The sequence below is a fragment of the Neomonachus schauinslandi genome, chromosome 6, assembly GCF_002201575.2.
Source record: "Neomonachus schauinslandi chromosome 6, ASM220157v2, whole genome shotgun sequence".
NCBI classification, from domain to species: Eukaryota; Metazoa; Chordata; class Mammalia; order Carnivora; family Phocidae; genus Neomonachus; species Neomonachus schauinslandi.
Window position 1 is genome coordinate 37,382,708 of NC_058408.1, and position 24,782 is coordinate 37,407,489.

Genomic DNA, 24,782 nt, shown 5'->3' on the forward strand with positions numbered 1-24,782 from the left:
CAATCCAATATGGAAACCGGCCCCAACCGATTTTTCTGGCCTTCTCCCTTACCACTCTGCTCCTCCAGCACCTCCAGCTCCAGCTGTGCTAAATGACTTTCTGTCCCTCCCGTGCGCAGAGCCCCCCTCGGCCCCAGGGCCCCTCCCATCTGCCCATCCCCGTGCTTGGCCTGAAGAGCTTTTCTTCCACAGCTAACTCCTAACTCACACTTCAGATTCTGATTTAGAAGGCCATCTCCTCGAGGATGCCTTCCCGGACCCATACACTGGTTGGAGGACCCCTTTGTCAGTGCTCCCAAGGCACCCCTCACGTCCTCTCTCGTCTGTCTGCAACCTCACTATCCGTGGCATGTCTTTCCATCCTCCTCGGCTGTGAGCTCCGTGAGGGCAGGGCCAGTCTTGCTCACGCTGAACCACTAGCCCTTCACAACGTGCCTGGAAGAGAGTGGCATCCTGCATGTCTACGGTAAGTGACTCGACGGCTGGGTAAATGTGTCGACGCCATCCCCACAGCACGGCTCTGCCTCTCCTGCCTGCACTCAGACCGCCCCCAGCCTCGATTATGCTCTGCTACAGACTAAATTATGTGTCTGCCCAAAAAATTCATACCCTGAAGCCCTAATCTCCAGTGTGACTGCGCTTGGAAATAGGGCATCTTTTAAGGAGATTAATTAAGGTTAAATGAGGGCATAACGGTGGGGCCCGGATCCAGTAGGACTAGTGTCCTTATAAGAAAGATGAAGGGACACCAGACATATACACACAGAGAAAAAGCCCCATGAGGACACAGGGAGAAGGTGGCCATGTGCGAGCCAAGGAGAGGGGCCTCATGAGAAACCAAACTTGGCCAACACCTTGATCTTTTATTTCCAGTCTCTAGAACTGAGAAAAAAAAAAATGTCTGTTGTTTCAGCCACCCAGCCTGGGGTTCTTTGGTACAGCACCCCAAGCCGACTGAGACATTCCCATGCTGCTCTCTGTGTTGTCTCTACTCTTCGGCCGAAGCTGGAGCTCCGAGGAAAAAGCCCTATTCCCTCCACAGTGGCTGAGCCCAAAGCTGAGGACAAGTGTGAATGTAAGTCCAAAAAGGTATGTGCTTGGCTTCTGGCTTCCACCAATGACAGAGTAGCTTAGTCACACCACTCTCCTACAGACAACAATTACAAAGTTTGACCAAATCCTTAAAAGTTATGTGAAGGCACTGGGGAGCGATCAAAAGCAGGCAGAAACGAGAGAAGAGTTGACCTTGGAAGGAAAGCAACTGCACCTGATCAGACTTATACATTTGCATGTTGTGCCTGAGGGCACGTCCCCATCTCTAGGGGGCGCAGTTCCCTGCGGCAGTGGGCAAAGTGCAGGGCTGGCAGAGCAGTCAGAAAGCTAAGGGGAACCTTGAAAGGGATGGGGAGGGTGAACCCCCAAATCTGCAAGTAAAATATGTTCAAATTCTTGGCTGGAGACCCCAGGGGGCCCAAGAAAAAAAGCAGCAACTGGAAACAAAAAGAACTGAGTGGAGATTCCAGCTGCTGCTAGTAGAGGGGACCCAGGAATTGGAACTTGAGTTTCATCACATTAACTACCTGCTAAGACAAAAACCCTTCAGAGGACTGTAACAGAATCCAGAACCTCCACACTGTACCATTACCATGTCTACTGTTAAATCAGAAATCACTAGACATGCAAAGAAACAAGAAAACATGACCCAAACTCAAGAAAAAAGTAGTGTATAGAAACCAAAGCCAAGATGACCCAGATGTTGCCATCAGCAGACAGGAACTTTACAGCACTTGAAGGAATTAAAGGAAAATATATAGATAAGGAATGGACAAAGGGGGAATAGAGAAATAGAAACTATAAAGAAGAACCAGGGACACCTGGGTGGCTCAGTCAGTTAAGCAACTGCCTTCAGCTCAGGTCATGATCTCGAGGTCCTGGGATCAAGCCCCACATTGGACTTCCTGTTCAGCAGGGAGCCTGTTTCTCCATCTCCCTCTGCCCCTTCTCTGCCCCCCCCCCACCGTGCTCTCTCTCTCTCAAATAAATAAATAAAATTAAAAAAAAAAAACCAAATGGAAATTCTAAAGCTGGAAAGTAATGAAATGAAATGAAAAATTCCCTGCACTGTCTTAATAGCAAAAGAAGGCACGAAAAAAAGAGTCAGTGCATTTGAAGTTAAATAAACACAAGTTAAACAATTTGAAAAAAACAACTGAAGGAAAAACTGAACAGAGCTTATCTAGATAACTGTGGGACAATATCCAGCAGTCTAACAACATCTAACTTAAGAGAGAAAATGGGTCACAAAGAGTATTTGAAAAAAAAAATGGCCCAAACTTCCCAAAACTGGAGAAAAGAAATATCAATTTGCAGATCCCAGAAGCTCAATACATGCCAAGCAGACTAAATAAGAAACCGCTCCCAGGCAAATCATAGTCAAACTACAAACGCAAAGAGAAAAACTCCTGAGAGCAACTAGAAAAAAAAAAAAAAACAAATTACATAGAGGATATTATATCTAATGACAGGTAATTTTTGATCAGAAATAATGGAGGCCAAAAGACAATGGAATATCCTTAAAGTGCTGGAAGAAAAAAATTCTGTCAACCATGAATTAAATCCCAGCAAAACTAACTTTCAAAAAATGAAGGTGAAATAAAGATATTTTCAAACAGAAAAGCTGAGAGAATTCATCACCAAAAGATCTGCACCACAATGCATGTTAAAGAAATTCTGAAAGCCAAAGGGAACTAACACTAGATGATAACTCTCAAACATACAGGAAGGAATAAAGATCACTGAAGTGCTAAACAGGTGGGTAAATATGAAAAGCTGCTTATGTATTTTTAAAACATAAGACTATCTAAGGCAAAAATTATACAATATCATAAGGTTTATAAGTTGCAGGAAAGAACGGAGAAACAAAAAATACACGAGACAAACAGAAAACAGCAAAATGGTAGAACCAAATCCAACTATATCAATAATTACATTAAATGTAAACAGACTAGGGGAGGGTCCGAGATGGCAACATAGGAAGACCTTGAACTCATGTCCTCCCACAGTCACATCAATTCTACACCCAGATATAGAGCAATTCTTCCTGAAGAACTGGCTGATCCAACAACTTCTGCAAAACAAAACATAAAGGGACCACACAGAGAAGGGCACGAGAGCTGGGAACACAGTAACAACAGGCACACCTCCCCTGACACTGAGGACTGGAGTAGAGAGGAACAGCACTGAGGGACCCTGTGCAGATTCACCTGCCCTGGGGCACAGAAAAAAAGCTGTGGTTTAAAAGGCTTAAATGACTAAAGGTGAAGGACACCCATTCACTAACCCTAGAGCCTCTGACAAATGGTGGGGAAATTGCTAGAATTTTCTCTGGGGTCAGAGGTGCTGGAGAGCACCACCGTTTATGTTGCCCCTCCACCTTGGTAGACAGATGGGAGGAGAGGCTAGACACTCGAGCCTGCCTCCTGCCTCAGTGAGCTTCAGGCCCCAGCCCATACCAGCTCTAGCCATATTCCCAAGGTGCCCCCCTCAACCCATGCCTGCTCAAGCACCAGGTGGCCCCAGCATGGCACACCCCAGACCCCCATCCCACCCTCACCTATGCCAGCTTCAGTTTTCCCTTCCAGGGTGCCCCCTGCAGAGAACACCCAGGGACCCCGAGTTGGCACCCACTACAGCTCCAGTCAGCCAGCTAAAGCTACACCCAGCCAGGCACACACAGTCTATGCAGATAAGTTCCTACATGAATGTTACTCTTTCCAAACAGGGAGAGGCAGCTGTTTCACCTAATTCATGGAAACAAACACAGAAGATCAAACAAAATGAGCAGACATATAAACATGCTCCAAACAAAAGAACAAATCTTCAGAAAAAGAACTAAACAAAACAGAGATAAGCAATCTACCTGATTAATAGTCATAAACATGCTCACGAGACTAAAACAGGAGTGGATGAGCTCAGTGAGAAATTCAACAAAGAGAAAGAAAACATAAAAAAGAACCAACCAGAGTTGAAGAATACAGTAACTGAAATGAAAAATACAGGAGAAGACATCAACAGCAGATTAGCAGATGCAGAATGGATCAGCAATCTGGAAGAAAGGATAATGGAAAGTACCCACTGAACAGCAAAAAAAAAAAAAAAAAAAAAATTTTAAAAAATGAGAATAGGTTATCGACAGATGAATGGATAAAGAAGATGTGGTGTGTGTGTGTATATATACACAGTGTGTGTGTGTATACATTCCACTGTGTGTGTATACATTCCATTGTGTGTGTATACACACACAATGGAATACTACTCAGCCATCAAAAAAATGAAATCTTGCCATTTGGAATGACATGGATGGAACTAGAGGATATTATGCTAAGAGAAATAAGTCAATCAAAGAAAGACAATTATCATATGACCTCACTCATATGTGGAATTTAAGAAATAAAACAGGATCACTGGGGAAGGGGGGATAAATAAAACAAGACGAAATCAGAGAGACAAACGATAAGAGACTCTTAATCATAGGAAACAAACTGAGGATTGCTGGGGGGATGGGGTAACTGGATGATGGACATTAAGGAGGGCACATGATGTAATGAGCACTGGGTATTATATAGGACTGATGAATCACTGAACTCTACCTCTGAAACTAATAATACATTATATATTAATTAATCGATTTAAATTTTTTAAAAGTGGGATATAGTGGGTGCCTGGGTGGCTCAGTTGGTTAGGTGACTGCCTTCGGCTCAGGTCATGATCCTGGAGTCCCGCGATTGAGTCCCACATCGGGTTCCCTGCTCAGCAGGGAGTCTGCTTCTCCCTCTGACCCTCCCCCCTCTCATGTGCTCTCTCTCTCTCATTCTCTCTCTCTCAAATAAATAAAATCTTTAAAAAAAAAATTTTTTTAAAGTGGGATACAGCTGTTATAATATTAAAAATCTTAATTTTGAAAATATTAAAAATCTTAAGCAAAAAAAAAATTGAGAATAGGTTACAGGATCTATGAGGCAACTTCAAGTGTATTAACATTTGCATTATGGGAGTCCCAGAAGAAGAGAGAGAAAAGGGGCAGAAAACTTATTTGAAGAAATAATAGCTGAAAAGTTCTCTAATTTGGGGAAAGAGATATCCAGAAAGGCCCAAATAAGATGAATTCAACGAAGTCCACACCAAGACATAATAATTAAAATGTCAAAGATTAAAGATAAAGAAAGAATCTTTTTTTTTTTTTTTTTTTTTTATTTATTTGACTGGGAGAGAGAGCACAAGCGGGGAGGAGGCAGAGAGGGAGAAGCAGGCTCCCTGTGGGGCTTGATCCCAGGACCCTGGGATCATAACCTAAGCCGAAGGCAGACACGTAACTGACTGAGCCACCCAGGTGCCCCAAAGAGAGACTCTTTTTTTTTTTTTTTTTTAAGATTTTATTTATTTATTTGAGAGAGAGAATGAGACAGAGAGAGAGAGCATGAGATGGGGGAGGGTCAGAGGGAGAAGCAGGCTCCCCGCCGAGCAGGGAGCCTGATGTGGGACTCGATCCCGGGACTCCGGGATCATGACCTGAACCGAAGGCAGTCGCTTAACCAACTGAGCCACCCAGGCGCCCCCAAAGAGAGACTCTTAAAGGGAGCAAGAGAAGAGCAAAAAGTAACTAACAAGGGAAATCCCATTAGGCTATCAGCTGATTTTTCAGCAGAAACATTGAAGTGGCATGATATATTCAAAGTGCTGAAAGAAAAAACCTTCTACCAAGAATACTCTACCTAGCAAGTTTATTATTCAGAATTGAAGGAGAGAGAGTTTCCCGGACAAACAAAATTTAAAGGAGTTCATCACCACTAACCTGGCCATTAAAGATTTCTTTAAGCAGAATAGAACATAACTAGAAAATGATTATGAAAGGAAAAAATTTCATGGGTGGAAGTAAACATATAGTAAAGGTAGTAGATCAATCACCTAGAAAGCTAGTATAAAGGTTAAAAAACAAAAGTAGTAAAATCAATTATATCTAAAGCATTAGTGAAGAGATTCACAAAATAGAAAGATGTATATGACATCATATACATAAAAACAGGGGAAGTAAAAATGTAGTGCTTTTAGAATGTGTTTGAACTTAAATGACCATCAACTTAATACAGATTGCTATATACTTAGGATATTATATATGAACCTCATGGTTACCACAAACTAAAAATCTGTACTAGATACACAAAAAATAAAGAGAAAGGAATCCAAACATAACACCAAAGAAAGTCATCAATCACAAGGGAAGAGAGCAAGAGAAGAAGGAACAAAGAAAAACTACAAAAACAACCAGAAAACAATAAACAAAATGGCAATAAGTACACGCCTATCAAAACTTTAGATGTAAACAGTCTAAATGCTCCAATCAAAAGACTGAATGGATAAAGAAACAAGACCCATCTACATGCTGCCTACAAGAGACTCACCTGAGACCTGAATGGATGGGAAAAACATTTACCATGCAAATAAAAGCAGAAAAAAAAAAACAAATAAAAACAAAAACAACCCCCCCCCCCAAAACTGGAGTAGCAATACTTTCATCAGACAAAACAGACTTTAAAACAGACTATAGCAAGAGACAAAGAAGGGCATTACATAATGATAAAGTAATCCAACAAGAGAATATAATAATTGTAAGTATCTATGCCCAACATTGGAGTATCTAAATACATGAAGCAAATATTAACAGACAGCAAGAGAGAAATTGATGGTACACCCCACTTACACCAATGGATAGATCATCCAGGCAGAAAATCGATAAGGAAACAGTGTCTCTAAACGACACATTAGACCAGATAGACTTAACAGATATAAACAGAACATTCCATCCCAAATCAACAAGATACACATTCTTTTCAAGCACACACAGAACATTATCCAGAAAAGATCACATTAGGTCATAAAATAAGTCTCAATAAGTTTAAGAAGACTGGAATCATATATCTTTTATGACCACAACTGTATGAAACTATTATAGAGATTACAAGAAAAATAGACTAGAAAAAAGCAGAAACACATGTAGGCTAAACAACATGCTACTAAACAACAAATGAGTGAATGAAGAAATCAAAAAACATAAAAAAAAATACCTGGAAACAAATGAAAATGGAAACACAACAGTTCAAAATATTTGGGATGCAGCAAAGGCAGTTTTCAGAGAGAAGTTTATAGCAATACAGGCCTACCTCAACAAACAAGAAAAATCTCAATCTAACCCTACACCTAAAGAAACTAGAAAAAGAGGAACAAACAAAGCCCAAAGTTAATAAAATGAAGGAAATAATAAAGATCAAGCAGATATAAATGAACCAAGAGCTGGTTCTTTAAAGGATAAAAAAATTGATAAACCTTTAGCCAGACTCATCAAGAAAAAGAGTGAGGACTCAAAGAATAAAATCAGAAATGAAAGAGAAATTAAAACTGATAACACAGGGTGCCTGAGTGGCTCAGTCGGTTGAGCGACTGCCTTCGGCTCAGGTCACGATCCCGGAGTACCAGGATCGAGTCCCGCATTGGGCTCCCCGCTCAGCAAGGAGTCTGCTTCTCCCTCTGACCCTCCCCCTCTTGTGCTCTCTCTCTCTCTCTCTCTCAAATCAATAAAATTAAAAAAAAAAAACTGACAACACAGAAATAAAAAGGATTATAAAAGACTACTACAAAAAATTATACACAACAAATTGGATGATCTAGAAGAAATAAATTCCTAGAAATATACAATCTTGCAAGACTGAATCAGGAAGAGATAAAAAATCTAAACAGATTTCTGTTCAGATTGTCCCAACACCAAAACCAAAGACACTACCAAAAAAAGAAAATGACAGGCCAATATTCCTGATGAATATAGATACAAAAATACTCAACAAAATATTAGCAAACCAAATTCAACAACACATTAAAAAGTTCATTGACCAAGATCAAGTGGGATTTATTCCAGAGGGATTTATTCAAGAATGGTTCAATATCTGCAAATAAATCAATGTGATACACCACATTAACAAAATGAAGCATAAAAACCATATGATCATCCCAATAGACGCAGCAAAAGCATTTGACAAAATTCAACATCCATTCATGATTTAAAAAACTCTCAACAAAGGGTCAGAGGGAACATATCTCAACATAATAAAGGCCATATATGACAAACCCACAGCTAACATCATACTCAACAGTAAAAAACTGAAAGCTTTTCCTCTAAGATCAGGAACAAGACAAGATGTCCATTCTTGCCATTTTTATTCAACACAGAACTAGAAGTCCTAGCGGCAGCAATCAGACAAGAAATAAAAACCATTCAAATTGGAAAGGAAGAAGTGAAACTGTCACTTTTTGCAGATGACATGATACTACATATGGAAACCCTAAAGACCCCACTAAAAACCATTAGAAATAATAAATGAATTCAGTAAAGTTGCAGGATACAAAATTAACATACAGAAATCTGTTGCAGTTCTATACACTAATAACAAAGTAGCAGAAAGTGAAATTAAGAACACAATCCCATTTATGATTGCACCAAAAAGAATAAAATACCCAGGAATAAATTTAACCAAGGAAGTGAAAGACTTGTACTCTGAAAACTATAAGATGCTGTTGAAAGAAATTGAAGATAACGCCAAAAAATGAAAAGATAACCACACTCATGGACTGGACGAATTAATATTGTTAAGATGTCCATACTACCCAAAGCAATCTACGGATCCAATGCAATCCCTTTCAAAATACCAATAGTATTTTTACAGAACTAGAACACTAAAATCTGTATGGAACCAAAAAAGACTGAATAGACAAAGCAATCTGGAGAAAGAACAAAGCTGGAGGTATCACCATCCCAGATTTCAAGCTACACTATAAAACTATAGTAATCAAAACAGTATGGTACTGGCATAAAATAGACACAAAGGTCAACAGAACAGAGTAGGTAGCCCAGAAATGAACCCAGAAATGTTTGCATATGGTCAATTAATCTACAACAAAGGAGGGAAGAATATACAATGCAGAAAAGACAGTCTCTTCAATAAATGGTGTTGAGAAAACCAGACAGCTACGTGCAAAAAAATAAAACTAGACCACTTTCTTACAACTTACACATACACAAAAGTACACTCAAAATGGAATTAAGACTGGAAACTATAAAACTCCTAAAGGAAAACATAGTCATTAATCTCTTGGACACTGGCCTTAGCAACATTTTTCTGGATCTGTCTCCTTATGCAAGGGAAACAAAAGAAAACAAACTATTGGGACTACACCAAACTAAAAAGCTGTTGCACAGCAAAGGAAACCATCAACAAAATGAAAAGGCAACCTACTAAATGATATATCATTTGCAAATGATATATCCAACAAAGGGTTAATATCCAAAATATATCAAGAACGCATTCAACTCATGTATCACCCTCCAAAAAATCAGATTAAAAAAATGGCAGAGGATCTGAAAGACAATTTTCCAAAGAAGACATCCAGATGGCCAACAGACACATGAAATGATGCTCAACATCACTAATCGTCAAAGAAATGCAAATCAAAACCGCAATGAGATATCCCCTCACACCAGTCAGAATGGCTAGTACCAAAAACACAAGAAATAAGTGTAGGCAAGGATGTGCAGAAAAAGGAACCCTCACTTAGTGTTGATGGGAAAGTAAGTTGATACAGCCACTATGGAAAACAGTATGGAGGTTCCTCAAAAAAATGAAAAATAGAACTACCATTCCACTACTGGGTATTCACTCAAAGAAAACAAAAACACTAATTCAAAAAGATATATGCACTCTTATGTCTATTGCAGCACTATTTACAATAGCTAAGATGTGAAAACAACCTAAGTGTCCAGCAATAGATGAATGGATAAAGAAGATGTGGAATATTACTCAGCCATAAAAAAAGAATGAAATCTTGCCATTTACAACAACATGGATGGATCCAGGGAATATTATGCTAAGTGAAATTAAGTCAGACAGAAAAAGACAAATACCATATGATTTCACTTATAAGCAGAATCTAAAAAACAAAACAAACAGAAATAGACTCATAAATACAGAGAACAAGTTGGAGGTTGCCAGAGGGGAGAAGAGTGGGGGTGATAGGCAAAATAGAACTAAAAAGGACAGAAGAGAACAAAAAAGGAACTAAGAGATTCAAACTTCAGGCCTTCCTAGCAGTGACAACCTCCCCACAAGAACATGGCCCTTGCAAGGACCTCCTGTATCCCTCCCTGGAAGAGAAGCGGAAGCATACGCAGCAGCGCCTGGTGCAGTGCTGTAATTCCTACTTCATGGACGTGAAATGCCCAGGGTGCTATAAAATCACCACCGTCTGTAGCCATGCACAAACACAGCAGTTTTGTGTGTTGGCTGTCCTCTGCCAACCTATAAGGAAAAAAAGCAAAGCTTCCAGAAGGATGCTGCTTCAGACAGAAGCAGCACTAAAAGCAACCTGAATCAAAATGAGTGGAAAACCATAAACACATTTTAAATTTAAAAAAGGGGGGGGGGTGCCTGGGTGGCTCAGTTGTTGAGCGTCTGCCTTCGGCTTGGGCCATGGCCTCGGGGTCCTGGGATCGAGCCCCACGTCGGGCTCCCTGCTCAGTGGGGAGTCTGCTTCTGCCTCTCCCCCTGCTTGTGTTCCCTCTCTTGCTGTGTCTCTCTAATAAATAAATAGATCTTTAAAAAAAAAAAAAAAAAGATACAAACTTCCAGTTATAAAGTAAGTTCCGGGGATGAAAAAATACAGCATAGAGAATACAGTCAATAATTTTGTAGTAACACTGTATGGTGACGGATGGCAATTTACTGTGGTGAGTACCATGTAACATGTACAAATGTTGAATCACCATGTTGTACACCTGGAACTAATATAACTATATCAGTCCATAACTGTTGTCAACTATACCTCAACTTAAAAAGTGTAAATGGACTAAACATTCCAATTAAAAGGCAAAGACTGTCAGCCTGGATTAAAAACAGGATGTAACGATATGCTCCCTATAAAAAATGAACTTTAAATCCAAAGATATGAGTATTTTCTTCTATTTAAAAGCACAAAAGCATGATCAGCATAAAACTATCAAAGGGTCTTAGGTTAGAGAAAATTCATTCATTCATTCTATACTTCTATAAACATGCATCGAACACCAACTGTGTGTGCAAGATGTTGTGCTAGGTGCTTCAGGGAGATACCAAGAGAGGAGGACTGACGGTCTGTGCTAAAAGTACCACAGAACTCAGGAGGACAGGAGGATGTAAACTGTGATACTTCCTTTGCTTGGAGTGAAGTATGGGTGGGGGGAGAAGGGCAGAGATCAGCAAAGGCTCTGTGGAGGTCACATAGCCTATGCCCAAAGAACCAGGAGGATTCTGATGAAGAAATAATTTGATGTTCATTACTCATTTATTTTCTGAATTGAAAGTCCAGATATCCAGCCAAGTGGTTAAGAGCATGAGCTCTAGCATCAGAGATTTGGGCTCCAGCTCTGCTAGACGACTCCGAGACCCAGGACAAGTTAGTGCTCCTAAGCCTCACTTTCTTCATGTGAAAAGGAAATAATCATTTCAATTTTATAGCATGTCTAAAAGGAATGAGAGAATGTTGCAAAATGCATTAGAGTGCCCACTTAATGCATTAATGTTACCAGAGAAATGGAATGTACCCTCTACCCCTCAAAAAACAAAGCCTTCACTGATGAAGACAGCAAAAATGAAGACCACGACACTATCATCTCTGAATCATGATAAATTAGAAAAAAAATGCCCAAAACAAAACAGAGGAGAGGCAGAGTACAGTGTCTTTCACATAGTAGGCATGTAATGTTTCCATGCCTGTTAGATGACTGAATGACCCAAAGAATAGAGGAACGAAGTCTTGCAGTGCTAACTAGCTACCTTTCATCTGTAGGAGAAGAGCAGTGCATCCCAGGCATGTGGAACTCTTTAAAGCAACTGGTGTGCCTTGCTATTCGTGGCCAAATATTTAGAAAGTTTTTACATTACACGGAAGTGCAAGTTCCCAGAAGTGTCTACGAGGTTCCTTCAGGCAGTAAAGAAGAGGGCACTGAGGCAATGGACGTTGACAGCCACAAAGACAAGTGAGGAACCAGGAAGCCCGAAGGAAGCCCCTGGGGCAGCTGAGCGAGAGCCACCGTGGCAGGTGGCAGCTCTAGTTCTCCAAGAGGAATTAAAGCCAGTCTCTTTCAACTTTTGTCTCTGATTCAACTTTTACTGCTTCTTGTTATTAGGGACACTGTCGATTTCTGCTCCCTGGTGGCTCTGCTACCTGCCCGCTCTCCCGTGTTTCTCTAGAGACACTTACTGTGTCTCTCTCTGTTAAATAAATAATATTTATTATCCTCCACTTACCAGCCAAGTCCCCCTCCCAGCGAGTATCCGGTACAGGGGGCCCTGTCACACACGTCACAGGGCCCTGCTGTCCTTCATACCCAGCCTGCCGGTGGCTCCCCTTAGCTCAGGCACTGATCCCTCATCAGTCCCGTGTAGCTGGGCTGCAGGGTCACAGGACCCAAAGTGTAGCGCTCTGTGTACACATGGACCTACCCACAACTTCTGCCTGGAAGGCACTCCTCCCACCTCCCGTGGCCTGTGTGGGACCACAGGTTCACTTCAAGACTTTTTTTTTTTTTTTTAAAGATTTTATTTATTTATTTGACAGAGAGATAGAGAGAGAGCACAAGTAGGCAGAGAGGAAGGCACAGAGAGAGGGAGAAGCAGGCTCTCCGCTGAGCAGGGAGCCCGATGTGGGACTCGATCCCAGGACCCTGGGATCATGACCTGAGCCGAAGGCAGCAGCTTAACCAACTGAGCCACCCAGGCGCCCCAAGACTTTTTTTCTTAAGTAACCTCCACACCCGACATGGGGCTTGAACTCACAACCCCAAGATCTAGAGTCGCATGCTCTACCGACTGATGCATCCAGGTGCCCCCCACAGGTTCACTTCAAAAAACGGCAGGTTAAAGAACATTCCCTGTCACGAGCTGCTCCTAACTAGCAACAAGGACCAGCTTTCAATATCCAAACGAGGTCTGAAAAAAATCCCAAGACAAAACTGAAGGAACTCTGATGTGACTGACTTGGTGTATACCATCTGACTAGAATTTTTAAGAGTTGGCAGGGACCTAAAGGGCCATCGGGTCCAAACCCACTCTGTGCAGTGATCCAGGTCCCAGAGTCTAACAGGCACAGAACGAGAGCCCCAGGGTCCCGACTCCTAGTCAATGTTCTTTCCCTCCACAGCGGCGAAGACTAGTACTTAGTTCCAGTCACTAACAAGGACAAAAGAAGATCTGATTGAAAGAATATAACTTCATGCCAAGGAGAAGCTCGGGACATTTTCAGGTCAACTATTTCATCCTGGCTAAACCATGCAAATGAAGAGCAAGTATTCACTCTATCAGAAGCCACGTAAACATGATTTGAAATGTTCCGCTTTCATGATACCTTTTGTTAGGGAAAGAGATGAATCTCCCCCTACATCTTCTTGAAAATTCTTAAAAAAAAAAAAAAAATGAACTTAAGGCACAAAAAGGTCCCATGACAATTTGCATCACCTGGATTTCTTTGGCAGAACTACTTAGACAAATTACCCTCGTGGGAACACTGTCCAAGAGTCTCTTCTGTTTCACTCAAGCTAAAGTGAGCTTCTCTACCGGCCTTTTCTTGGTCCACAAATCGGCATGTAAGCTAAATAAAAACTGTAAAACTATTTGTCATTCACACACACTGTGGCACTCCAATTCTGAAACAAGACACCATGCCATCTTACCATTAAAAAAATAAAAAAAGGTGCTGGACATTTGACAAAATGTCCTATGTACTCTGCGGTCAGAAAAACCAAACACTGGCTTTTCTGGGGCAAGCTGGATGTGTTTTAAAAGTATACATCCGGGGCACCTGGGTGGCTCAGTCGTTAAGCGTCTGCCTTTGGCTCAGGTCATGATCCCAGGGTCCTGGGATCGAGCCCCACATCGGGCTCCCTGCTTGGCGGAGAGCCTGCTTCTCCCTCTCTCACTCTCCCTGCCTGTGTTCCCTCTCTTACTGTGTGTGTCTCTGTCAAATAAATAAATAAAATCTTTAAAAAAAAATAAAAGTATACATCCTTTATACGAATGCAAACCCATGACAGTAGACAGTCAAAAATAATGCACAAGATTTTCTTGGGAAAGGAAATCTGTGAGTTTTACAAAACCCATGACAGCACTGCTTCCAAAACCCAGAATTGCCCCAGAATGTAAGGGGATGTGTGACGAGTCATTCAACTTCTGCAAACACAGTGGGACCTTTATTCCCAGGTAGGGGGAACTGGTTGTCCACTGTAACCCTGCGAAACTCTACCTTGCAAACAGCCCGGCGCCAAAATACATTCTGAATGCGAAGAAGGAATGAACTGGCTCCTTTTTTTTTTTTTTCCCCCTTTTTAGTGATGTGGTGGGTTTGTTGTTTTTGTGGGGTTTTTAAGATATGATTTACATACCATAAAATTTACCACTTTAAAATGAATACATGTTTAGTATATTCACAAGGTGTGCAACCATCACCACTATGTAATTAGCAGAATGTTTTCATTAACCAAAAAGAAACTCCATACCCATCAGGAGTCACTCCTCCATTCCTCCTAGTCCCTGGCAACCAATAACCTGCTTCCTGTCTCTACAGATTTCCTGTTCTGGACAGGTCACATAAATGGAATCACTCAACCTGTGACCTTTCATGTTGACTTCTCTCACCTAACATAGATCTTCAAAATTTATCCATGGTGTAGCTTGTATTGGTTTTTCATTCCTTTTTATTGCCAAATAAGATTCCATTGTGTGAATATACCATTTATCCATTCATCACCTGATGGACCTTTGGGTTGCTTCCACTTTTTGGCTATTACGAATAGTGCTGCTGTGAACATTCATGTTCAAGTTTTTGTGTGGACATGAGTTTTCACTTCCCTTGGATATATACCTAGAAGTGGAATTGCTGGGTCCCACGGTAACTCTGTATTTAAACTTTTAGGAACTGCCACTGTTTTCCCCAGCAGCACATGCGGCACTCCAATTCTCAAACAAGACACCATCACATCTTACCACTAAAAAAATTTTACCATTTTACATTTCCACCAACAATCTATGGGGGGTCCTAATTTCTCTACATCCTCACCAAACCTTGCCCATCTGATTGATTACTGCCATCCTTATAGGAGTGAAGGCTACACAATGATACACATCTCCCTGTGGTTTAGATTTGCATTTCCCTGATGACAAATGACGTTGAGCATCTTTTCATGTGCTTATCAGTCATCTGTGTTGGAGAAACATTCAGATTCTCTGCCCATTTTTTACTTGTGTTGTCCTTTTATTATTGGATTATAAAAGTTCTTTATATATTCTAAATACAGATCCCTTATCAGCCATATGATTCGAAAATTTCTCTCATCCTCTGGGCTTTCTTTTCACTTTCTTGGTAGTGTCTTCTAATGCACAAAGGTTTTTCATTTTGAGGAGATCCAATGTATTTTGTCCTTTGGTTGCTGATCTTTGTCAAGTCTATTAATATACAGTTGTTTCCACGGAGAACTGACTGTAATGACTAACTAGCCAAGTGCCTTCCTCAATTTTATTTCAACTGTGATATAATAAACTGCTTATTCAGTTAGCATGTCTGGTCTCATTTCTCCCTTTGAAGAGAATAAGTGGTTGTGATTCCTTTGACGGAGAGCAAACAGACTGAGGCTCTCAGATTAAGGATTGGAATTATGTCTCTCGGAGGGTAAAACTGGCAGTATAATCCTGAATGTCTGGGTGCTTAACTTGACCCTGTACTGCCCAGTGGCAGCAGGGCTCCTGGGCAGCAGCTCCCAGCTCCAGCCCCTCCACGGGCCTCCGGCTCTACCTCCTCTTCTGGCCCCCAAATGTGGCCACTATTCGAGGCTCAGCCTCCGGAGCTGCCTCTACACGCGGTCCCAGGCCTTCTTCAAGGCTCCCACCTGCACTACGCCAGTCGTCAGCCCAGACACACCGCATCCACTGAAGCTTCATGTGTCTGCAGCAGCCTTCTCTTCAAGCTGCTCACCCCCCCCGGACGGTATGTCTGCATGTCTACGTTCTCCCACTCACCCCACTTCAAGCCTGAGTCTTCTCTGAGTCTTCCTTCTCCCGCTCCCCGACAGCGAAGCAGCCGACCACGCCGCCTCCGACCCAGCCCAGTAGCACCACCACTTACCCCTCTTACTGCTCTGCTCCAATCCCATTAAATACTCCCGGCTCCCTAAAGGCTAAACCCTGGCCCTCAAGGCCCTCCCTAATCTGACCCAATCTGTCCTTCCACCTCATCTGCTTCTACTTCTCTCACCAACCCTCCATTCCAACCACACGGTGCTACCCAGTTTCCAGCGCATCCTGGTTTTTTTTTAAAGATTTTATTTATTTATTTAACAGAGAGAGAGACAGCGAGAGCGGGAACACAAGCAGAGGAGTGGGAGAGGGAGAAGCAGGCTCCCAAGGAGCAGAGAGCCCGATGCAGGGCCCGATCCCAGGACCTGGGATCATGACCTGAGCCGAAGGCAGACACTTAACGACTGAGCCACCCAGGCGCCCCAATGCATCCTGTTTTTATCCTGACCTCTTCATGGTTGCGCTTGCCATCCCTCCTCCCTGGCTAGTCCCTTCTCTTCCACCTAATGATGACAGTAGCCACCGTTTACTGGCCTGTGTAGGGAAACCCCCCTCCTCAGGTTAATCTCCCTTCACTAACCAGCCCCCTTTCATCCATTTCTGAAGCACCTGTCTCTACCATTTCCTTGACCCTCAATCATTCATTCCAATTGCTCAGATGACATACATTCCTGTTCCAAATCCCCACGTCCCCCTCCTAAAGTACAAATACAAATAACGAGCACCCACAGCGGGCCAGTGGCTCAGCTAAGCATCAGAGTTACAATGAAGGGGGGGGGAAGACAAAGTCCTGGGAGTGCCTCACAGAACTCAGGGGTACGCCCAAGAGGTTGGTAATGACTAATTAAAGAATTATATTCAAGGGGCGCCTGGGTGGCTCAGTTGTTTAAGCATCTGACTTTTGATTTTGGCTCAGTTTGTGATCTCAGGATGGTAAGATCAGGCCCTGCATCGGGCTCTGCACTCAGCAAAGAGTCTGCTTGAGGATTCTCTCTCCCCCTCTCCCTCTGCCCTGCCCCTGGCTTGTGCTCTCTCTCTAAAATAAATAAGTAAATCTTACAAAAAAAAAAAAAAAAAAAGAACCAGAGCGCCTGGGTGGCTCAGTTGGTTAAGCGTCTGCCTTCAGCTCAGGTCAAGATCCCAGGGTCCTGGGATCGAGCCCCGTATCAGGCTCCCTGCTCAGTGGGAAGCCTGCTTTTCCCTCTCCTACTCCCCCTGCTTGTGTCCCTTCTCTGTGTCTCTCTCTCTGTCAAATAAATAAATAAAATCTTTAAGAAAAAAAAAGAATTATATTCAATAAGTGTGCCCTTTCAACTGTGCTAAATTCTACAAAGGAAAAGTACTGAGGGCTAGGAAAACACCTAACAGGGAGAAAAGGCCCTCATTAGGTTGTTCAGAGCAGGCTCTATAGAAGGAGGGATAAGTTCTTCTCTGGGTAAACGGCCTTCTCTCTTTACATGTCCTGAGCTCCTGAAACCCTGCCTCATTTGCCCTCTTTGTGGTTTTAGCACATGGCGTAACACGTGAAGGAGTCCAGAAGTGACTCTGATGGAAGAAGGGGAGGACTTGGAAGCAGGAAAGCATCTGATTTAGAAACTGAGCCAGAGTCAGGACACCCCAGGTGGCAACCCTGGGGTCAAATCCCAGCCCTGCCACTCATAAGCTCTGAGCACATTACTTAACCTCTCTGTGCCTCTGGACTGACCATATCCCTCATGGAGTGGCCATGATGACATGTGTAAGTATATATGCAAAGCCCTATGCAGGCCTAGAACGTGAAAGCACCCAATAAATAAATGGCGGCCTCTGTCATCATTACCATTTGTACTATTGTTAGAGGACTCGAAGGCAGGAAATGAGCTCTGAGAGTTGTCTATCAGGTCATCAAGTTCGGGCCAACTCACTACTGAGACTTCGGAGTCTGGATCTTCTATGGTCTACAAAGGAGATGCACCCAGAAGGGTTCCCCGAAAGCAGGGGAGGCTCTTGCCAGGCCACGGAACTACCCAAAATTTGCTCTGCCTGAGGTCTGACTTCCTGCTCGGACTGCCCTCACGCTTTAAGGCCCCAAGAATCTGAGGCAAAAGAGAAACTAAGGCCAAAGGTCATCACGGCCACTTCCTAGTTTGCCTGGCACTTATCTATAAGAGGACACACAAAAGAATGCTTCATCTTTCCAAGTCTGGCCTCTCTCCTCTTCGTCCGGCCATCTCCATCCATCCTCTTCTGACTGGGGGCAAGAGGGCAGAGTGCAGGGTGTGCAACGGGCAGAATAACGACCCGCCAAAGATGTCCAACTCCTCATTCTTGGAACTATCAATAGGTCAAGTCACATGGTGAAGAGAAATTGAGGCAGCAGTGGGGTTAAAGCTGCCACTCACCTGACCTTAACAAGGAGATTTTCCTCGATTATCTAGGTGAGCCCAGTGCAATCACAGGCCTCTTTAAACATGGAGGAGGCAGCAGAAGTCAGTGTCAGAACGGTAAGATATGAGAAAGACTCAACTGGCCACGGGTGGTTTTGAAGATGGAAAAAGGGCCATGAGCCAAGAACTGTAAGCAGCCCCTAGAAGCTCGAAAAGGCACCAAAATGGACTTTCCCTCAGAGCTTCCAGAAAGGAATTCAGTCCTGCTGAAACCTTAATTTTAGCCCAGTGAGACCCATTCTGGACTTCTGCCCTCCAGAGCTGTAAGATAATAAATCTGTGTTGTTTTAAGCCACTAAGTTTGTGGTAATTTGTTACAGAAACAATAGAAACTAATATACAGAGCTAATGCAAACAAATACGAAGGTACTGTTTTCTCCCTGGGGCTTTAGGGCCTCAGAAGCAGTGCTGAGAATCACAGTGGGTGCAGGGTGCTACCACCTTTTACGCAAGAGGCTTTAATAAAAGAATGCTTAAAATACTTCTTAAAAGGCACTGGTGTAATAGAAAGAGTTTGAGGTCAGAGAGAGCTTGATCCGGTCTGTTTATCAGCCATGTGATCTTTCCATACTTTCGTTAACTCCCCTGGGCCTCAGGTCCTCATCCATCAAAATCAGGATGACCACCTCCCAGGAAGTGAAAGCTGTAAAAATTAAATGGGGCAATGAGGAGCACAGAGCTTGGCCCCGAGGAAGCAGTCAGTAAACAGCTCCTCTTCCAGCCTCCTTCCTTCTACAGAGTCTTCTCTAAAGATTAGGCACAATCCCAGAAGATCCTATCTCATTCCCCTCCCCTATAAATGCAAGGATCAAGAGGAGGAGAATCCCACCTCCCTCAATCCACCTAAAAAATTGGGAGTCAGGTTGAGGCCCCATTCACTCATTCATTTATTCAGCACATCTTTCTTGCATGGCCAGGGCCAAGATGGTGAGCAAAATGGACCAGTGTCTACCTTCATGGAGCTTACATGGCTAGCAGAACCAACGTTCATCAAATGCCAGGCAAACAAATACGCCACTCCATCAAGGATGACTACAACGGAGAGGAGGTCAGAGAGGTTTTGTAGAAAACAGTGAGTGAGCTGAGAGCTGAAGAACGATTAGCATTAACTGGATGACAGAGGGAAGACAATTCCAGGCAGAGGAATAAAACAACAAAAAGGCCGGATGGGGGAAGGGAGTGAGGCCTAAATGAAAGAAGGCCAGCGAGGCTGAACAGCAAAGAAAAAGGGGAAGAAGGGAAGGAAGGGGAAGAAAATGACTCTCTGGTTCAACTGGATGGGTGGTGGGTTCCATTCCCCAAAACAGGAAAGACTGGAAGAGGGCCACACTGGGAGGGGGAGATCATGAGGTCAGCTTTGGGTTTAGGGTACCTTTGGGACACCCAAGCAGAGCTATCAGTGGGCATTTGGATATACAGGATATGTAAGTCTGGAGCTTATAGGTAACCTCTAGGCTAGGAGTGTGAACGTGGTCCGCGTGTGAGCAAGCACTGACGGAAGCAGGGAGGTTGGCCTGGGTGAGACCGCCCACCAGAGAGACAAGCGGGCCTCTGACAAACATTTAACACCCAAGAGCTGGAAGGAGACTGTGAAGGCGGCTCGAAGGAGCAAGTGGTCTGGGAAGTCAAGTGTTACAAATGACATCACATAAGGGAGCAGAGTGTATCTGCTCTGAGGAAGACCGTAAGACTTCCTAGGACGCCGCCCGACTGATGGGACCCTGCTTGCCTGGCTGCATGACGATCCTGGGGAGGCCTGATGTCCAAGAGGTGAGGCCTATTAGATATTCTCCTAGAGAGCCCTGGGAAGTGAGTGACTCCCATATTAAGAGGCTCAACCGCCTCCTAGGGAAAAACAAACAGAAGAGCAGAGATCCATTGTATACAACAACTTGGCCTCAGAAAGTGGCTCAAACCAGAGCACAGAAAAAAGCAGATCCTGGCCTGGACACGTGCTCCGTCCCCAGGCTAGTTAAATATGTATAGCTTTGAAACGAGGGCAATACTGGAGACCGGACACCAGGGCACAGGGCAGGGGGGCTCCCCCTCTTCCGCAGGTACCCGGATGGCAAGGCCCCCGGGCCGGGGCCTCCAGTTACGAGAGTGACCGAGCACCGAACCCACTTACCTGGTAAGACTCCTGGACCTTGGACTCTGTCTGTCTCCTTTTCCTGCTCGTCCGCCCGCTCTGAGTTCTCAACCACCTGATCCAACTCCTCACTCAGCTGAAGGGGGAGACAAAGAGGGCGAACTGCTCAGCTACATCAGCCCTGCTAGTTAGGACTAGAATGAGAAAGCAGAAACTGCCTCTCAATGGTCTCTCTCTCTCTCTCTCTCTCTCTCACTCACACACACACACACACACACACACGTCACATGATGCAGGGTGTGTTATACCAACTCTATACAGATGAGGACACTGAAGCTCGGAAAAGTCACTTAACTTCCTGTCTGTTGGTTTCCCAGGGCTGCTGTAACAACACATCACAGACAGGGTGCCTCAAAATAACACAAGTTGATCCCCTCGCAGTCCCGGAAACTTGAAATCTGAAATCAAGGTGATGGCAGGGCTGGTTCCTTCTGAGGGCTGTGAGGAAGAATCTTCTCCATGGCACTCTCCTAGCTTCTGGTAATGGTGGGCAAGCCTCGGTGTTCCTTGGCCTGTAGATGCATCTCATCTCCAATCTCCACATCCACCTTCACACGGAGTCTCTGTGTGTCTCTGTGTCTCCACGTGGTCATCTTCTTATAAGAACACCATATTGGATCAGGGCCCACCCTTCTCCAGGATGACCTCATCTTAACTAATTACATCTGCAATGACCCTATTTCCAAATAAGGACACTTTCTAAGGGACTAGGGGTTACCACTCCTCACACATCTTTTTGGAGGGATACAATTCAACCACAACGCTTTCCATGGCCATAGAGCCAGAAGTCAAATCCAAGTTGGTCTAGTTCCAAAGCCTATGATCTTAACGGCTTCCCAGAGGAGGAGGAAACGCAGCTAAGAGTCTGCTGAGAGACAGGAGGAAACAGTGAAGTTGGTGTCAGAGTTCTCCAGGACTCTGGCTCATGTCCATCGACTCAGGCTGCAAACGGCAGAACAAAATGGGGAGGGCGGTCCATCCCAGAGACAGATGCTAATTAACAGCCTGGTGGCAGGCAACTTCAGCCTCCCCTCATTGCGTTCTCACCTGGCAAATGGGGGAAATGCCACTGAGAAGAGTAGGGGGCAAAAAGGATACAATGATAACCAACAATTCTCATAGCATTGAGAAGGAAGAGGGCAAGAGAGATCAAGACCAGAATTTAGAGGACCTATCACTGAATTAGGAGGGAGGGAAAGGGGATAGCTTTCCTAAGTATTTTCTTAGGTTCACAGTGTCAACACTTAAGGTCTCAAAACATTTTCACTAAAAATTAATCTCCAAGAGACTTGGGTTAAAATAAAACTCTCATGTAACTACTGGTCTTCCATCTCTCTCTTTTTTAATTTTAGTTTTAAGTAACCTCTACATCCAACATGGAGCTTGAACTTAAAATCCCGATATTGAGAGTCACCTGATCTACCAACTGAGCCAGCCAAGCGCCTCCATCTTCCTTTCTATGCCTCCACTCCTGCCCCTTAGAATCAGGTAAAACCTCCAGTTTAAAGTCCTCCAAGCTCACAAGAAAGCCAACACGTGGGAGAGGGCTGGGAGGCTGGAGAAGACACCATGAGATACGAGAGCAAGAGGTCCCAAGAGTTCTCACTGGCCAAAGAGAAAGACGGATGTTAGTTCTGAGAAGGCCCAGAGTTCTGATCCAAGCCTTACCCCAGTTCGGCCTAACCCAGTTCCCTTCCTGACTACTTGCAGCCATAATGAGCCCACTCCTTGCCTGCCCCATCCCCAAAGCCAAAATCTCCCTTCAGCAAAGAAACTAAACTCAGAGCTAGGTCTACTCTCAGAATGATCCAGGCAAGATAGATGCAGGCCACTCTCTGGGAGGCCTCCTTCTTCTGAACAAAGCAAGAGACAGGGACTTCAAAATGAGCCACTGAAGAAGGTAAGAGGAAGGGTCCTTGCAGTGTCTTCCATCTAGGTGTGCCCCCAAATAGAAAGTGACTCCACCTTTGACCTTGCCCCTGCAAGCAGGATAACTGCCTATATTTTAATAAGCATTTTAGGAGCCCTGCTGGGAAAGGCGATACTGCGGGTTATGTATGGGCGGTGAGCGACGCGATCCTACAAACCAGGACCCCAAAGCTCCCTAGAAGCAGGAGCTGCCTGCACCCTATTAACAAGAGCCATCATTCACTGAGGGGTCACTCCCTGCCTAGCATGGAGCTAAGAATTTTCCATATACCAACTCATTGGCATATGAGATAAGGCCTATCATTACCCTCCTTTGCAAACGAAGAAACCCGAGGCTCAGAAAATTTAAGTGACTTGACAAAGAGCCAGAAGCAGAGCCAGGATAGGAACATGGGCTTTCTGACTTCAAAATAGTATTTATCCACTATGCTCTACTCCCTATAAACCTGAAAACTTTCAGAGGGAATTCCTCTAGGGTATAGAATCTAGGGGCCACAGAATCCACAGCACTGGTTAAAATTCATCTGGCTCCTTTTGGATAAAGGAGATGGTAGGAGAAATATAGAAATTTGTCCCAAAGTCAGATTCCAGACCAGGTCCTATACTAAAAATAGCAAGCTCTAGGCACATCTCATCTACTTTCAACTCGGCTTCCCCCCTTCCACTGTAGGGCTAAGCCATCTGCTTTATCCACACAGTATCATTTACAAAGGGAGGAATGTACATCAATAGTCTGGTCAGTATTGCTCAAGACAGCAGGAAGTACATATGAGGACAGGTAGAATGCTAGACTGATCTGGGAAGTTAGTCTCAATGGAGCACATAGGACTTAAGATCCCCCCTTGAATGATGAGGGGGATGGTGTAATTTTAACCAATGGAGTTTGAGAGAGAGTTAAAGAAAAAGAAACGGTGTGAGAAAGCGGAAAAGGGACAGGAAAGCAGGCGCACATTTGTAAACAATGAGTTTCCAGCATGGTTAGAATATAGGTGGGTGAGAGATAATTGAAGATATGGCTCTGACCTGTGCAGAGAGCTTTGAAAGCTGCTAAGAAGTTTGTACTGTTCTGGGTAGATCAAAGGCAGCATCAGGTGTTTGTAAAAAGGGATGTTGTGGGATCAAGGCAGGGCCTCAAAAGGAATCTGCACAGCATGGGAGACACCAAAGGGAGAGGTGGTAACACAGCATCTCAGTTGGCCAGAGCAGACACAGGGACACAAACCTGAGGACTGAAGATGTGGAACTGACTGAACTTGCAAGTGAGGGGACCACCGTGCGGGGCACAGGGGAGGATGATCACCAGAGATGACCAAGGTGTAGGACCTGAGAGGAGAAGGAGAGCAGTTCACTAGTTCCGGGGAGTCAGGAGGTCTGAGAGAAAGCTGGAACCGCAGCCTGTAGCTCAGGACAAACAAGAAAAAGACAAAGAGCTGGAAAGTGATATTTAAAGTAGTGGGAGGAGGTGAGACTGTTAAGAAAAACCGAGCCCAGAGAGAAGCACCTGGGTGGCGAAAGCACCTTTGCAAAGTCAGGCGGGCCCCCAAACAAGACATAATTATCCTTGTCATTTACACCTGCAAGGGGCCACGAGCCCCGAGGCCTGGGGCCCGGAGGGGCTAATGCCTCCCGCACATCCGTTCCAGCTGGGAGGAGGGCGCCCGTGCCTCCACTTGCTGCAAAGAACAGCCGAGGTCAAGGCCGGCGGGCACGCTGCTGCCTGGGTCCGAGGCCGCTTTAATCATTCACCTGCCGGTTACGGGTCGCGGCTCCTCCGGGGCCCGGCTCCATCCCGCGCTGGCGGCATCCGGAGGAGGCTCGGCGTCCCGTTTCCTTCCTGCTCCGCCGCTCCTCTGCACGCGGGGATCCCTCCCCCGCCGCACTCCGCGAAAAGCGCACTCGACCCGGCGGGACGCCCTCCGCACCCCACCCGCCCAGACCCAGGGACCCCGCTCCTGCGCCCCACGGGAAACTTTGCTTCCGCCGCCCACTGCCTTGTACCTCCTGGTAGGATGTGGAGAGCTCCTGCCGGATCATGGCACTGACCCGAGCTAAGGTACACCTGAGACCGCTACGGCC

General features: G+C 44.4%; 1 protein-coding gene and 1 pseudogene across 3 annotated transcripts in view; one reads left to right on the forward strand and one right to left on the reverse strand.

Moving 5' to 3' along the window:
* PACC1 (proton activated chloride channel 1) overlaps positions 1-24,740 on the reverse strand; it is a 36,787-nt gene extending 12,047 nt beyond the window's left edge. For all 3 annotated transcript variants that reach the window (XM_044916366.1, XM_021682543.1, XM_044916367.1), the window contains exons 1-2: positions 24,705-24,740; positions 20,757-20,853 (exon numbers count right to left, since the gene is read on the reverse strand). In XM_044916366.1, the coding sequence (XP_044772301.1) occupies positions 20,757-20,853; positions 24,705-24,740 (133 nt within the window). The remainder of the gene's footprint in view (positions 1-20,756; positions 20,854-24,704) is intronic.
* Positions 458-10,460, forward strand: LOC110574158 (annotated as a pseudogene).
* Positions 24,741-24,782: the final 42 nt, after the last annotated feature.